Source organism: Nerophis ophidion, linkage group LG04 (assembly GCF_033978795.1).
Source record: "Nerophis ophidion isolate RoL-2023_Sa linkage group LG04, RoL_Noph_v1.0, whole genome shotgun sequence".
Taxonomy (NCBI): Eukaryota; Metazoa; Chordata; class Actinopteri; order Syngnathiformes; family Syngnathidae; genus Nerophis; species Nerophis ophidion.
In genome coordinates, this window is record NC_084614.1 from 14,077,996 (window position 1) to 14,093,468 (window position 15,473).

The 15,473-nt window shown below is 39.3% G+C and overlaps 1 protein-coding gene across 2 annotated transcripts in view; it reads left to right on the top strand.

Moving 5' to 3' along the window:
- Positions 1 to 15,473, top strand: part of fbxl2 (F-box and leucine-rich repeat protein 2) — a 54,289-nt gene that overhangs the window by 22,909 nt on the left and 15,907 nt on the right. Inside the window, exons 3-13 of one of the 2 annotated variants that reach the window (XM_061897141.1) lie at positions 1,444 to 1,498; positions 1,644 to 1,718; positions 4,538 to 4,632; positions 4,706 to 4,870; positions 7,746 to 7,872; positions 7,980 to 8,054; positions 8,125 to 8,255; positions 13,333 to 13,393; positions 13,487 to 13,531; positions 13,597 to 13,653; positions 13,727 to 13,939. In XM_061897141.1, the coding sequence (XP_061753125.1) occupies positions 1,444 to 1,498; positions 1,644 to 1,718; positions 4,538 to 4,632; positions 4,706 to 4,870; positions 7,746 to 7,872; positions 7,980 to 8,054; positions 8,125 to 8,255; positions 13,333 to 13,393; positions 13,487 to 13,531; positions 13,597 to 13,653; positions 13,727 to 13,939 (1,099 nt within the window). The remainder of the gene's footprint in view (positions 1 to 1,443; positions 1,499 to 1,643; positions 1,719 to 4,537; positions 4,633 to 4,705; positions 4,871 to 7,745; positions 7,873 to 7,979; positions 8,055 to 8,124; positions 8,256 to 13,332; positions 13,394 to 13,486; positions 13,532 to 13,596; positions 13,654 to 13,726; positions 13,940 to 15,473) is intronic. The other variant, XM_061897142.1, reaches the window with a different exon arrangement.

Below are 15,473 nucleotides of genomic sequence, written 5' to 3' on the forward strand. Positions count from 1 at the left end.
TGACTATCAGTGGTACTATACTTTACTGCTTTTAGCACACTGCTATTAGCACACTGCTGTTAGTGCACTGTTATTAATCAGAACAGTTATTAGCACCCTGCTATAAGCACACTGTTGTTAGCAACATTGGTATTAGCACACTGCTGTTAGTACTCTATTATTGGCACACTTGTAAATTTGCTTGCACTCTAAGCAGAAGAAAGGCCAGGGACCTGCATCAACTCATGTTTGATGCCCCGTAAAATGTGCACATTTTGCGATTTTTATTTGAGGAAGTGTTAAAAAGGATTAAGACTCTGGTATGAATGACATTTATGACACAGTTGCATGGACAAATATTGATATATTTGTTGTATATTTTTCAACATAACCGATGAGCTGTACCTTACCTGTCCCCTCTGTCCTGTCATGTGTGTGTGTCCTTGTGTTACTGTATCTGTGTGTGTGTGTCCTTGTGTTACTGTATCTGTGTGTGTGCGTCCTTGTGTTACTGTATCTGTCCCCTTGTGGCCTGGTCTCTCTTAGTGCCAGAGATTACTCATTGGCAGATTAATGGATTGAGCTGGCCCAGTTGCCTGCTGCATGTAGCCCATTGTGGGCCTCGACTGCCCCGTACCAACAATGGCACTTGTTCTTTGTCTCACAAGGTCCCATATTATATAGATTTTTAACACATTTTATACCTCGTGTAGTCTATTAGGAGTGCATTAACCTTCATGCTGGACGGGTGGGTAAAAAAAGGGTGGGGAGTTGAAACCTCTGATTGTTTAGAACAGGGATGTGCAAACGAAGGCCGAGAGCCGACTGCATGTAGTATGTCGGTGTATATACTATATTAGTGTCATGGATATGTAATTCGTTATTAATAAAATTGGACCCCAAAAGGGACAAGCGGTAGGAAATGGATGGATGGATTTTTAGAGTATGTGAAAGTTGGACTTCTACCTTGTTTACTTCCTTGACAACCTCCTTAAAGTTTTGTAATTAATCAGAAATATCAAACGTGGAGAGCGTTTTGCAGTGTTCCCATCATACTTTGCAAAAGATTTAAATGATTGTATTTCTGAATTATTTTGTGGTGCATTGACTTTTTTTTTTTTAAATAATATCCACAAATGTAGTTTTGTGCGACTACCATGCCTTTTAACATTTTGTGTTGTTTTTTTTTTTTTTTTTTGCACCATGACTAGGAAAGGTTGTTTGCATGGGGTCATATAAGTATATGCTGCATTTTGTGTTGTTAAAAACGAGTGGTGATATGTACGAATTACTCATATTGTCCATAGGAAGGAAACTGAGCAGCAACTTATAAAATAACTTTTAAAAGTTCTAATTCAACTCATGATGTTAAATTTTAGACGCCCGCGGGCCTTAGTTTGGACACCCCTGATTTTAGAATCTATTTAATCGCATTCCTTTTCTCTTTTTGGCGACTCCGTGTAGAATATTCTCCTATCTGGATGTGGTCACACTCTGTCGGTGTGCCCAAGTATCCAAGGTAAGCCCCTCCCACACCATGTTCCGCCTAACTTTAGCACCATCTGCTGGACATGTTTGGGTGGTGCAGTTATGCATGCATGAGCCTTTCTAGTGCCTATGCGGTAGAGCGTTATGATAACACTGTCACCTCCTCTCCCTCACAGGCATGGAACGTTCTGGCCCTGGATGGCAGCAACTGGCAGAAGATCGACCTCTTCAACTTCCAAACGGACATCGAGGTGAGGGCTTTAAGGATGCGAATGACAAAATCCGCGTGTGTGTGTGTGTTGTAGCAATGCTTACTTAAAGGCCTACTGAAATGAGATTTTCTTTTTTAAACGGGGATAGCAGGTCCATTCTATGTGTCATACTTGATCGTTTTGCAATATTGCCATATTTTTGCTGAAAGGATTTAGTAGAGAACATCGACGATAAAGTTCGCAACATTTTCTCGCTAATAAAAAAGCCTTGCCTGTACCGGAAGTAGCGGACGATGTGCGCGTGACGCCACGGGTTGTGGAGCTCCTCACATCTGAACATTGTTTACAATCATGGCCACCAGCAGCGAGAGCGAGTCGGACCGAGAAAGCGACGATTTCCCCATTAATTTGAGCGAGGATGAAAGATTTGTGGATGAAGAAAGTGATAGTGAAGGACTAGAAAAAAAAAGAAAAGACTATACAGTAAATCTGAAAAATCCCTTATCTGCTTATTGTGTTACTAGTGTTTTAGTGAGATTATATGTTCGTACCTGAAGGTCCGCCCCGCACCGTTCTTCAGCACCAGTTGACGGGTTGTGGCGATGTCCATCTCTGTCCTTCGTGAGGGACCCTCTTCGAAACACGATCTTTCGAAATGATCGCTGCATAATACACTGTACTTTGTGTGTGTGGTCCAATCCAACCGTGTTCGCTTGACCGCTCTGTTCCACAGACACCGGCTGTGTTTGTGTTGCTAAAGGCGGCCGCAATACATCGCTCCCCACCTACATCTTTCTTCTTTGACGTCTCCATTATGCATTGAACAAATTGCAAAAGGTTCGGCAACACAGAGGTCCATAATACTGTGGAATTATGCGATGAAAACAGACGACTTATAGCTGGGAAGGGTGCTGGAACAAGATTTCCTCTACAATGCGTGACGTCACGCGTCATCATACCACGATGTATTAGCATACTTCCGCGCGAAATTTAAAATTGCAAAACCGGCCGTATTGGCATGTGTTGCAATGTTAATATTTCATCATTGATATATAAACTATCAAACTACGTGGTCGGTAGTAGTGGGTTTCAGTAGGCCTTTAATGGGGACATCGCTCTGTTTACACAGTCACCTTTAGGGAACTTCTGGCGTTAGGGGGACCAACAAACAGGTCCCCTAAGGGGAAACATTTTTAAATGATAGTCGGATCCATTCTGAAAATGCCTAAGGGATTTTTAAGCTTTGGCCCATAAAACATGTTTACTGGTTAGTTAGAGTGTGAGACTTTTATTTTTATTTTTTTTAAAGGTCCTCACTAGTCACGTACAAATGTGTGTGAATTATGCTAAATTATATAAATTTGGTCCCCATGAACCATGTTAACTCTTTTTCCCCCAGGGTCCCCAGTAAGAATGATCAGCACATTACTTCATCAGTCCAGAGATTTAAAGACGTGTATGAGCTAAAAGGGCAGTGGCCATTTTACCACATTTTTTTAATGCCTCCAAAACCTGTAGAAAGGGTGGTCCCCACAAGTCCTGATCAACAACTTGGTCCCCATTCTAAATGATAACGTGTGTGTGTGTGTGTGTGTGTGTGTGTGTGTGTGTGTGTGTGTGTGTGTGTGTGTGTGTGTGTTTGTGTGTGTTTGTGTGTGTTTGTGTGTGTTGTGTGTGTGTGTGTGTGTGTGTGTGTGTGTGTGTGTGTGTGTGTGTGTGTGTGTGTGTGTGTGTGTGTGTGTGAGTGTGCGTGTTTGTGTGTGTGTGTGTCTTCTGGCAATGCTTACTTAATGGGGACATTGCTCTGTTTACACACTCACCTTTAGGGGACTTCTGACGGTATGGGGACCAACGAACAGGTCCCCTAAAGGGAAAACTTTTTAGACGATAGTCAGATCCATTCTGAAGATGCCAATTTGATCTTTAAGCCATGTTTACTGGTTAGTTTGAGTGTGAGACTATTAAACTTTTTTTTTTTTTAAATGGTCCTCAGTAGTCATGTACAAATGTGTGTGAATTATGCAAACTTATTTATATTTGGACCCAGTGAACCATGTTGACTCTTTCCCTAGGGTCCCCAGTAAGAATGATCAGCACATTACTTCATCAATCCAGAGATTTAAAGACGTGTATGAGCTAAAGAGGCAGTGGACATTTTACCTCATTTTTTTATGCCTCCACAACCTGTAGAAAGGGTGGTCCCCACAAGTACCGATCAACAACTTGGTCCCCATTCCAAATGATAACTTGTGTGTGTGTTCTGGCAATTCTGACTTAATGGGGACATCGCTCTGTTTACGCACCTTTAGGGGACCTCTGACGGTATGGGGACCCCAAAAAACAGGAAACCTTTTTAAATGATAGTCAGATCCATTCTGAAGATGCCTATGTGATCTTTAAGCCATGTTTACTGGTTAGTTTGAGTGTGAGACTATTAAACTTTTTTTTTTTTAAATGGTCCTCAGTAGTCATGTACAAATGTGTGTGAATTATGCAAAATTATTTATATTTTGACCCAGTGACCCTGGGTCACCAGTAAGAATGATCAGCACATATGTATATGAGCTAAAAGGGCAGTGGCCATTTTACCTAATTTTTTTTATGCTTCCACAACCTGTAGAAAGGGTGGTCCCCACAAGTCATAAACAACAACTTGGTCCCCATTCCAAATGATAACCAGTGTGTGTGTGTGTGTGTGTGTGTGTGTGTGTGTGTGTGTGTGTGTGTGTGTGTGTGTGTGTGTGTGTGTGTGTGTGTTGGGGAATTTTAGCGGCCTGAGGCTTAGTGCTGGGTCAGACGTGGCTCCCAGCTGATCCTCTTCCCTCCTAACCCTCCTGTCTCGCCTGTGTGACCCTCAGGGCCGCGTGGTGGAGAACATTTCCAAGCGTTGCGGCGGCTTCCTGAGGCAGTTGAGCCTCAGAGGCTGCCTCAGCGTGGGGGACGCTTCCATGAAGTAAGACCCTGGCCGCCCGTCACACACAGAAACGCTCGGCGTCCATTAAACACTATTTGCCCTTCGTCCTCAGGACTTTTGCACAGAACTGTCGAAACATCGAAGTGTTGAACCTGAACGGTTGCACCAAGATCACCGACAGCACCTGCCTCAGCCTCAGCAAGTTTTGTTCCAAGCTCAAGAACCTTGATCTCACCTCCTGTGTGTCCATCAGCAACCATTCCCTCAAGGCCCTCAGGTAGACACGCTTCTTTGACGGCTCACTACTTCAGCCACACTTCACGTACCTCCATTCTTCTTTTTTTATGCAAAGCAGGCAGTCAGAGTAGTAACCCCAATAGTGCACACTAATAGTGTTTCAATAATAGTGCACAATAATAGTATCCCAGTAAGAATGCATACAAATAGTTGCCCAACAATAGTGCACATAAAGTTTTTACAATATCAATCAATAAATGTTTACTTATATAGCCCTAAATCACGAGTGTCTCAAAGGGCTGCACAAGCCACAACAACATCCTCGGCTCAGATCCCACATCAGGGCAAGGAAAAACTCAACCCAATGGGATAATGAGAAACCTTGGACGGGACTGCAGGTGTGGGACTCCCCACATTATTTTCAATAATAGTTTACTCTATTAGCATTAGTATTTGTGCATGTACACTAATAGTTTTTTTCCCCAATATTAGTGCACACTAATATTTACTAATAGTTTTTTTAAAATAATGGTGCACACTGATTGTTACTAATAGTTTTTTTAAATAATCGTGCACACTAAAATTTACCAAATAAAAGTCCATGTACACTAATATTTTTTTCCAATAATAGTGTATATTAATAACTACCAAGTATTAGTGCATGCACACTAATATATTTTTCAATAATAGTGCACACTATTTAGTTTTTTTAAATTAATTGTACACACTAATATTTATCCAGTAATAGTGCATGTACACTAATAGTTTTTTTTCAATAATAGTGCTCACTCATATTTAACTCGTAATAATGCATGCACATTAGTTGTTGTTTTTTTCCAAAAATAGTGCATAATACTATTTACTAACATCCATCCATCCATCCGTTTACAACCGCTTATTCCCTTTGGGGTTGCGGGGGGCGTTGGTGCCTTTCTCAGCTACAATCTGCCGGCACTATTATTAGTGCGCATACACTAATAGTTTTTTTCAATAATATTGCACACTAATAATTACTCAGTGATGATGCATATATACTAATATTTTTTCAATAATTGTTCACACTAATATTTACCTAGTAACAGTGCATGTACACTAATAGTTTTTTTTTTCAATAATAGTACACACTAATACTTACCCAGTATTAGTGCATGTACATTAATATTATTTTCAATAATAGTTCACACTAATATTCACCCAGTAATAGTGCACGTACACTAATAGTTTTTTCAATAATAGTGCACACTAATTCTTACTCAGTAATAGTGCATGTACACTAATATGTTTTCAATAATAGTCCAAGCTAATACTTACCCTGTAATAGTGCAGGTAAACTAATATTTTTTTCAATAATAGTGCACACTAATATTTACTCAGTAATAGTGCATACACATTAATAGTTTGTTTTTTTTAAATAATAGTGCACACTGATATTTACCCAGTAATGGTGCGTGCACATTAATAATTGTTTTCAATAATAGTACACCCTAACACTTACCCAGTAATAGTGCATGTACACTAATATTGTTTTCAATAATAGTTCACACTAATATTTACACAGTAATAGTGCACATACACTAATAGTTTTTTCAATAATAGTGCACACTAATTCTTACTCAGTACTAGTTCATGTACACTAATGTTTTCAATAATAGTCCAAGCTAATATTTACCCTGTAATAGTGCATGTAAACTAATATTTTTTCAATAATAGTGCACACTAATATTTACCATGTAATAGTGCATGCAAATTAATAGTTTTTAAGTAATAGTGCACACTAATATTTACCCAATAATAGTGCATGTACTCTAATAGTTTTTTCAATAATAGTGCACACTAATATTTACCCTGTAATAGTGCATGCACATTAATAGTTGTTTTTTTTATTAATAGTGCACATTATTATTTACCCAGTAATGGTGCATGCACATTAATAATTGTTTTCAATAATAGTACACACTAATAGTTACCCAGTAAGAGTCTATGCACACTAAAAGTTTGTTTCAATAATAGTACACACTAAGAGTTACCGAGTAATAGTGCATGTACACTAATAGTTTTTTCAATAATAGTGCACACTAATATTTACCCCGTAATAGTGCATACACATTAATGGTTGTTTTTCAATAATAGTACACACTAATAATTACCTAATAATAGTGCATGCACACTAGTAGTTTGTTTCAATAATAGTACACACTAATAGTTACCCAATAGTAGTGCATGCACACTATTAGATTGTTTCATTAATAGTGCCCACTAGTAGTTACCCAGTAATAATGCATGCACACTAATAGTTTGTTTCAATAATAGTGCACACTAATACTTACGCTGTAATAGTGCATGCACATTAATAGTTGTTTTTTTTATTAATAGTACACATTATTATTTACCCAGTAATGGTGCATGCACATTAATAATTGTTTTCAATAATAGTACACACTAATAGTTACCCAGTAAGAGTCTATGCACACTAAAAGTTTGTTTCAATAATAGTACACACTAAGAGTTACCGAGTAATAGTGCATGTACACTAATAGTTTTTTCAATAATAGGGCACACTAATATTTACCCCGTAATAGTGCATACACATAAATGGTTGTTTTTCAATAATAGTACTCACTAATAGTTACCTAATAATAGTGCATGCACACTAGTAGTTTGTTTCAATAATAGTACACACTAATAGTTACCCAATAGTAGTGCATGCACACTATTAGTTTGTTTCAATAATAGTGCCCACTAGTAGTTACCCAGTAATAATGCATGCACATTGATAAAAAAAAACATGCATTGTTGTAGGTTTGAAAAAAATACTTCAATTCAATTAAATTAATAGTAGTTTTTCAATAATGGTGCACACTAACAGTTGCTAATAACTAATAGTGTACAAATGACTTGTGTGTGTCCTTGCTCAGTGACGGCTGCAAAATGCTGGAGACGTTGAATCTGTCCTGGTGTGACCAGATCACACGCGACGGCATCGACGCTCTGGCTCGAGGCTGCACGGCCTTACGAGCGCTCTTCCTCAGAGGCTGCACGCAGGTACGCCGGCTCGGCTGCGTCCATACCTGCATTTTGTCTCCAACAACCACATGAGAAAGGTGCCGTAGAAAATGAAATATTATCAAGTTAGTGTTGCTGTCCTCCAGCTGGATGACGGTGCCTTGAAGCACCTTCAGAAGCACTGCCAGGAGCTCACCACCATCAACATGCAGTCTTGCGTGGTGAGACAGACACTGGCCTGGCAGCATGGTACAACATGATGCACACACCTGTCGCTTTTGTCACCTGCAGCAGATCACAGACGACGGCCTGGTGAATCTGTGCCGAGGATGCCACAAGCTGCAGATCCTGTGTGTGTCTGGATGCAGCAACATCACCGACGTGGCCCTCACCGCGCTCGGACTCAACTGTCCCCGACTCAAGTGAGGAGGACCAGCAAAGTCACCTTAAAGGCCTACTGAAATGAGATGTTCTTATTTAAATGGGGATAGCAGGTCCATTCTATGTGTCATACTTGATCATTTTGCGAGATTGCCATACTTTTGCTGAAAGGATTTAGTAGAGAACATCGACGATAAAGTTCGCAACTTTTAGTCGCTAATAAAAAAGCCTTGCCTTTACCGGAAGTAGCAGACGATGTGCGCGTGACGTCACGGGTTGTAGGGCTCATCACATCCTCACATTGTTTATAATCTGAGTCTCCAGCAGCAAGAGCTATTCGGACCGAGAAAGCGACAATTTCCCCATTAATTTGAGCGAGGGTGAAAGATTCGTGGATGAGGAAAGTTAGAGTGAAGCACAAAAAAAAACCGCGGTGGGACCGTTTCAGATGTAATTAGACACATTTACTAGGATAATCCTGGAAGATCCCTTATCTGCTTATTGTTTTAATAGTGTTTTAGTGAGATTGTAAAGTCATACCTGAAAGTCGGATGGCTGCGGTGAACGCCATTGTCCCTCAGAGAAGCCAATGGAGGAGCCAAGATCACAGCTGCCTTTTTGAGCTGCAGGAGGAAGTCCCATAATCCACTGAAGTCGGATTAATATCACAATTTTTTCCATCCAAAAACTTGCTGGTTGACGTAGAAAAACATGTTCGCTTGACCGCTCTGTGTTAAAACTTCACAACAAACAAAGAAACAGCGGCTGTGTTTCGGTGCTAAAGGCAGCTGCAATCCACCGCTTTCCGCCAACAGCATTCTTCTTTGACGTCTCCATTATTAATTGAACAAATTGCAAAAGATTCAGCAAGACAGCTGTCCAAATTACTGTGTATTTATGCGATGAAAAGAGACGACTTTTAGCCGTATGTGGTGCTGGGCTAATATGTCCCCTCCACCCCGAGACGTCACGTGGACGCATCATCATTCCGCGACGTTTTCAACAAGAAACTCAGCGGAAATTTAAAATTGCAATTTAGTAAACTAAAAAGGCTGTATTGGCATGTGTTGCAATGTTAATATTTCATCATTGATGTATAAACTATCAGACTGCGTGGTCGCTAGTAGTGGCTTTCAGTAGGCCTTTAAATCCTCTCATTGTCAAATAGCAATATAGAGCGTTCACGCTAATAATAACTCAGAGTGCATGAAAAAGTGGAAAAGAAAACACATGGTCACGCAAGAAAAAGTATGTTGAACAACAGCAGAACCAATGTTGTTGTAGCGGTGAAGAAACTGCTGAGTCGGCATAAACGCCGCAGATGAGGTGACTGTAAACACACCAACGTACACCACTGTATCATCCGACTACAAATGCAGCTACTGCCATCCTGTGTCGTTGATTAGAACATACAAATACAGCTACTGCCATCTTGTGGAGTCCATAAAAAAATGTAGATGCAGCTACTGCCATCCGGTAAAGTTTATTAGAAAATACAAACGCGGCTACTGCCATCTTGTAGAGTTCATTAGAAAAGGTAGATGCAGCCACTGCCTTCCGAAAAGTTTATTAGAAAATACAAACGCGGCTACTGCCATCTTGTGGAGTTCATTAGAAAAGGTAGATGCAGCTACTGCCATCCGGTAAAGTTTATTACAAAATATAAATACAGCTACTGCCATCATGTGTATTTCATTAGAAAATACAGCTACTGCCATTTTGTATAGCTAATTAGAAAATACAAATACTGTACAGTAACTGGCATTTTGTATTGTTAATTAGAAAATGCAAATACAGTAACTGCCATCATGTAGAGTTAATTAGAAAATACCAATGCAGCTACTGCCATCTTGTGGAGTTAGTTAGAAAATGTAAATACAGCTACTAACATCTTGTAAATTTAATTAGAAAATACAACTACTGCCATTCTGTGTAGTTGATTAGAACATACAAATACAGCTATTGCCATCCTGTGGAGCTCATACGAAAATACAAATGCGGCTACTGGCATCTTGTAGAGTTCATTACAAAATATAAGTGCAGCTACTGCCATCTTGTAGAGTACATTAGAAAATATAAATACAGCTACTGCCATCTTGTAGAGTTCATTTGAAAACATAAATACAGCTACTGTCATCTTGTAGAGTTCATTAGAAAACATGAATACAGTTACTGCCATCATTTGTAGTTCATTAGAAAATACAGCTACTGCCATTTTGTATAGCTAATTAGAAAATACAAATACAGTAACTGCCATTTTGAATTGTTAATTAGAAAATACAAACACAGTAACTGCCATCATGTATAGTTAATTAAAAAATACAAATGCAGCTACTGCCATCTTGTAGAGTTAGTTAGAAAATGTAAATACAGCGACTAACACATTGTAAATTTAATTAGAAAATACAACTACTGCCGTTCTGTGTAGTTGATTAGAACATACAAATACAGCTATTGCCATCCTGTGGAGTTCATACGAAAATACAAATGCGGCTACTGGCATCTTGTAGAGTTCATTAGAAAAGGTAGATGCAGCTACTGCCATCCGGTAAAGTTTATTACAAAATATAAATACAGCTACTGCCATCATGTGTAGTTCATTAGAAAATACAGCTACTGCCATTTTGTACAGCTAATTAGAAAATACAAATACAGTAACTGCCATTTTGTATGAATTAGAAAATACAAATACAGTAACTGCAATCATGAATAGTTAATTAGAAAATACAAATGCAGCAACTGCCATGTAGTAGAGTTAGTTAGAAAATGTAAATACAGCTACTAACATCTTGTAAATTTAATTAGAAAATACAACTACTGCCATTCTGTGTAGTTGATTAGAACATACAAATACAGCTATTGCCATCCTGTGGAGTTCATACGAAAATACCAATGCGGCTACTGGCATCTTGTAGAGTTCATTAGAAAAGGTAGATGCAGCTACTGCCATCCGGTAAAGTTTATTACAAAATATAAATACAGCTACTGCCATCATGTGTAGTTCATTAGAAAATACAGCTACTGCCATTTTGTACAGCTAATTAGAAAATACAAATACAGTAACTGCCATTTTGTATGAATTAGAAAATACAAATACAGTAACTGCCATCATGAATAGTTAATTAGAAAATACAAATGCAGCAACTGCCATGTAGTAGAGTTAGTTAGAAAATGTAAATACAGCTACTAACATCTTGTAAATTTAATTAGAAAATACAACTACTGCCATTCTGTGTAGTTGATTAGAACATACAAATACAGCTATTGCCATCCTGTGGAGTTCATACGAAAATACAAATGCGGCTACTGGCATCTTGTAGAGTTCATTAGAAAATATAAGTACAGCTACTGCCATCATGTATAATTCATTAGGAAATACAAATGCATCTACTGCCATTTTGAAGAGTTCATTAGAAAATATAAATACAGCTACTGCCATCTTTTAGAGTTTATTTGAAAATATGAATACAGCTACTGCCATCTTGTAGAGTTCATTTGAAAATATGAATACAGCTACTGCCATCATGTGTAGTTTATTAGAAAATACAGCTACTGCCATTTTGTATAGCTAATTAGAAAATACAAATACAGTAACTGCCATTTTGTATTGTTAATTAGAAAATACAAATACAGTAACTGCCATCATGTATAGTTAATTAGAAAATACAAACGCAGCTACTGCCATCTTGTAGAGTTAGTTAAAAAATGTAAATACAGCTACTAACATCTTGTAAATTTAATTAGAAAATACAACTACTGCCATTCTGTGTAGTTGATTAGAACATACAAATACAGCTATTGCCATCCTGTGGAGTTCATACGAAAATACAAATGCGGCTACTGGCATATTGTAGAGTTCATTAGAAAATATAAGTACAGCTACTGCCATCATGTATGTTCATTAGGAAATAAAAATGCAGCTACTGCCATCTTGTAGAGTTAATTAGAAAATATAAATACAGCTACTGCCATCATGTATAGTTCATTAGGAAATAAAAATGCAGCTACTGCCATCTTGTAGAGGTCCTTAGAAAATATAGATACAGCTACTGCCATCTTGTAGAGTTCATTTAAAAACATAAATACAGCTACTGCCATCTTGTATAGTTCATTTGAAAATATAAATACAGCTGATGCCATCTTGTAGAGTTCTTCAGAAAATATAAATACAGCTACTGCCATCTTGTAGAGTTCATTTGAAAATATGAATACAGCTACTGCCATCTTGTAGAGTTCATTAGAAAATATAAATACAGCTACTGCCATCTTGTAGAGTTCATTAGAAAATATAAGTACAGCTACTGCCATCATGTATAGTTAATTGGAAATAAAAATGCACTGCTATCTTGTAGAGTTCATTAGAAAATATAAATACAGCTTTTGCCATCCTTAGAAAATACAAATGCAGCTACTGCCATCTTATAGAGTTCATTAGAAAATATAAATACAGCTACTGCCATCTTGTAGAGTTCATTAGAAAATATAAATACAGCTACTGCCATCTTGTAGAGTTCATTAGAAAATATAAATACAGCTACTGCCATCTTGTAGAGTTCATTTGAAAATATAAATACAGCTACTGCCATCTTGTAGAGTTCATTTGAAAATGTAAACACAGCTACTGCCATCTTCTAGAGTTCATTAGAAAATATAAATACAGCTATTGCCATCCTTAGAAAATATAAATACAGCTATTGCCATCCTTAGAAAATATAAATACAGGTATTGCCATCCTTAGAAAATACAAATGCAGCTACTGCCATTTTGTAGAGTGACTTAAAAACATTCCAATGCACTAATCCCATATTGAAGGAGGATCCAGCACCCCCCGCAACCCCGATAGGGACAATCAGTCGAAAATGGATGGATTTAAAAAATTGAATGCAGCTACTTTAGAGTTACTTCAAAATAGCAATATCAGGAGATTGCCTACAGCCACAGCTGTTATGATTGGTGCTGATCCCAGACTTAGGTGGGTATTTGGGACTGTAAGACTGCAGTTGAATAAACAGAGACAGGAATTGGTAAGAAAAGTTGTCCGCTGTGAAGCGACTAGTCTGTGTGCCATCTCAGGAGAGAGATAGAGAGACAGGGTTTAAAAGTCTTGAATCTTCCCAGGATCCTTGAAGCGGCACGATGCTCCCATGTGACGGACGCCGGCTTCACCGTGCTGGCCAGGGTGAGGTGTCCCCTGTGTCCTCCTCCCTGGTCCCTGGTCCCTGGTCCCTGGTCCCTGGTCCTCACCTTCTGTCTTTGTCTTCTCCCCTGACAGAACTGCCACGAGCTGGAAAAAATGGACTTGGAAGAATGTATTTTGGTAAGTCATGAATATTTGAGGCGGAAGCGGGCGTCGTGTGCCTGAGTGCGCGTGTCATCTCCCAGGTGACCGACCACACCCTGGTCCAGCTGTCCATCCACTGTCCTCGCCTGCAGGCCCTGGTACACGTCCCCAGTCCTCCGCTGGTGCTTTGCTTGCCTCTGCCGCCCTGACTGTGCCTCGTCCTCTGTGCAGTCCCTGTCTCACTGCGAGCTCATCACGGACGACGGCATCCGCGCGCTGAGCGGCAGCGCCTGCGGCCAGGAGCGCCTCACGGTGGTGGAGCTGGACAACTGCCCCCTCATCACCGACGGGACCCTGGAACACTTGAAGAGCTGCCACCGGCTGGAGCGCATCGAGCTCTACGACTGCCAGCAGGTCACCCGCGCCGGCATCAAGCGCATCCGGGTCAGTGGTGTGGCCTTCCTTGCCCCCCCCCCCCCCCAAGTGGGACTAACTTACTATTACTACTTACGGCCTTTCTCTATATCAATGCACACTAATAGGTGTGCATTAATAATAGTTGTACATTAATAGTGCACACTAATAGTTGTACATTAATAATGGTATACGATAATCCGGGTCAGTGGTGTTGCCTTCCTTGACCCCCCCCCCAAGTGGGACTAACTTACTATTACTACTTACGGCCTTTCTCTATATCAATGCACACTAATAGGTGTACATTAATAATAGTTGTACATTAATAGTGCACACTAATAGTTGTACATTAACAATGGTGTACGATAATCCGGGTCAGTGCCTTCCTTGCCCCCCCCCAAGTGGGACTAACTTACTATTACTACTTACGGCCTTTCTCTATATCAATGCACACTAATAGGTGTACATTAATAATAGTTGTACATTAATAGTGCACACTAATAGTTGTACATTAATAATGGTATACGATAATCCGGGTCAGTGGTGTTGCCTTCCTTGACCCCCCCCCCCAAGTGGGACTAACTTACTATTACTACTTACGGCTTTTCTCTATATCAATGCACACTAATAGGTGTGCATTAATAATAGTTGTACATTAATAGTGCACACTAATAGTTGTACATTAATAATGGTATACAATAATCCGGGTCAGTGCCTTCCTTGCCCCCCCCAAGTGGGACTAACTTACTATTACTACTTACGGCCTTTCTCTATATCAATGCACACTAATAGGTGTACATTAATAATAGTTGTACATTAATAGTGCACACTAATAGTTGTACATTAATAATGGTGTACGATAATCCGGGTCAGTGGTGTTGCCTTTCTTGACCCCCCCCAAATGGGACTAACTTACTATTACTACTTACGGCCTTTCTCTATATCAATGCACACTAATAGGTGTGCATTAATAATAGTTGTACATTAATAGTTCACACTAATAGTTGTACACTAATAATGGTGTACAATAATCCGGGTCAGTGCCTTCCTTGGCCCAAAGTGGGACTAATTTACTGTTACTACTTACGGCCTTTCTCTATATCAATGCACACTAATAGGTGTACATTAATAATAAATGTACATTAATAGTGCACACTAATAGTTGTACATTAACAATGGTGTACGATAATCCGGGTCAGTGGTGTGACCTTCCTTGGCCCCAAGTGTGACTAATTTACTATTATTACTAATGGCCTTTCTCTATATCAATGCACACTAATAGTTGTACATTAATAATGGTGTACGATATTCCGGGTCAGTGGTGTTGCCTTCCTTGACCCCCCCCAAATGGGACTAACTTACTATTACTACTTACGGCCTTTCTCTATATCAATGCACACTAATAGGTGTGCATTAATAATAGTTGTACATTAATAGTGCACACTAATAGTTGTACACTAATAATGGTGTACGATAATCCGGGTCAGTGGTGTGGCCTTCCCTGACCTCCCCCCAAGTGTGACTAACTTACTATTACTACTTACGGCTTTTTCTCTATATCAAT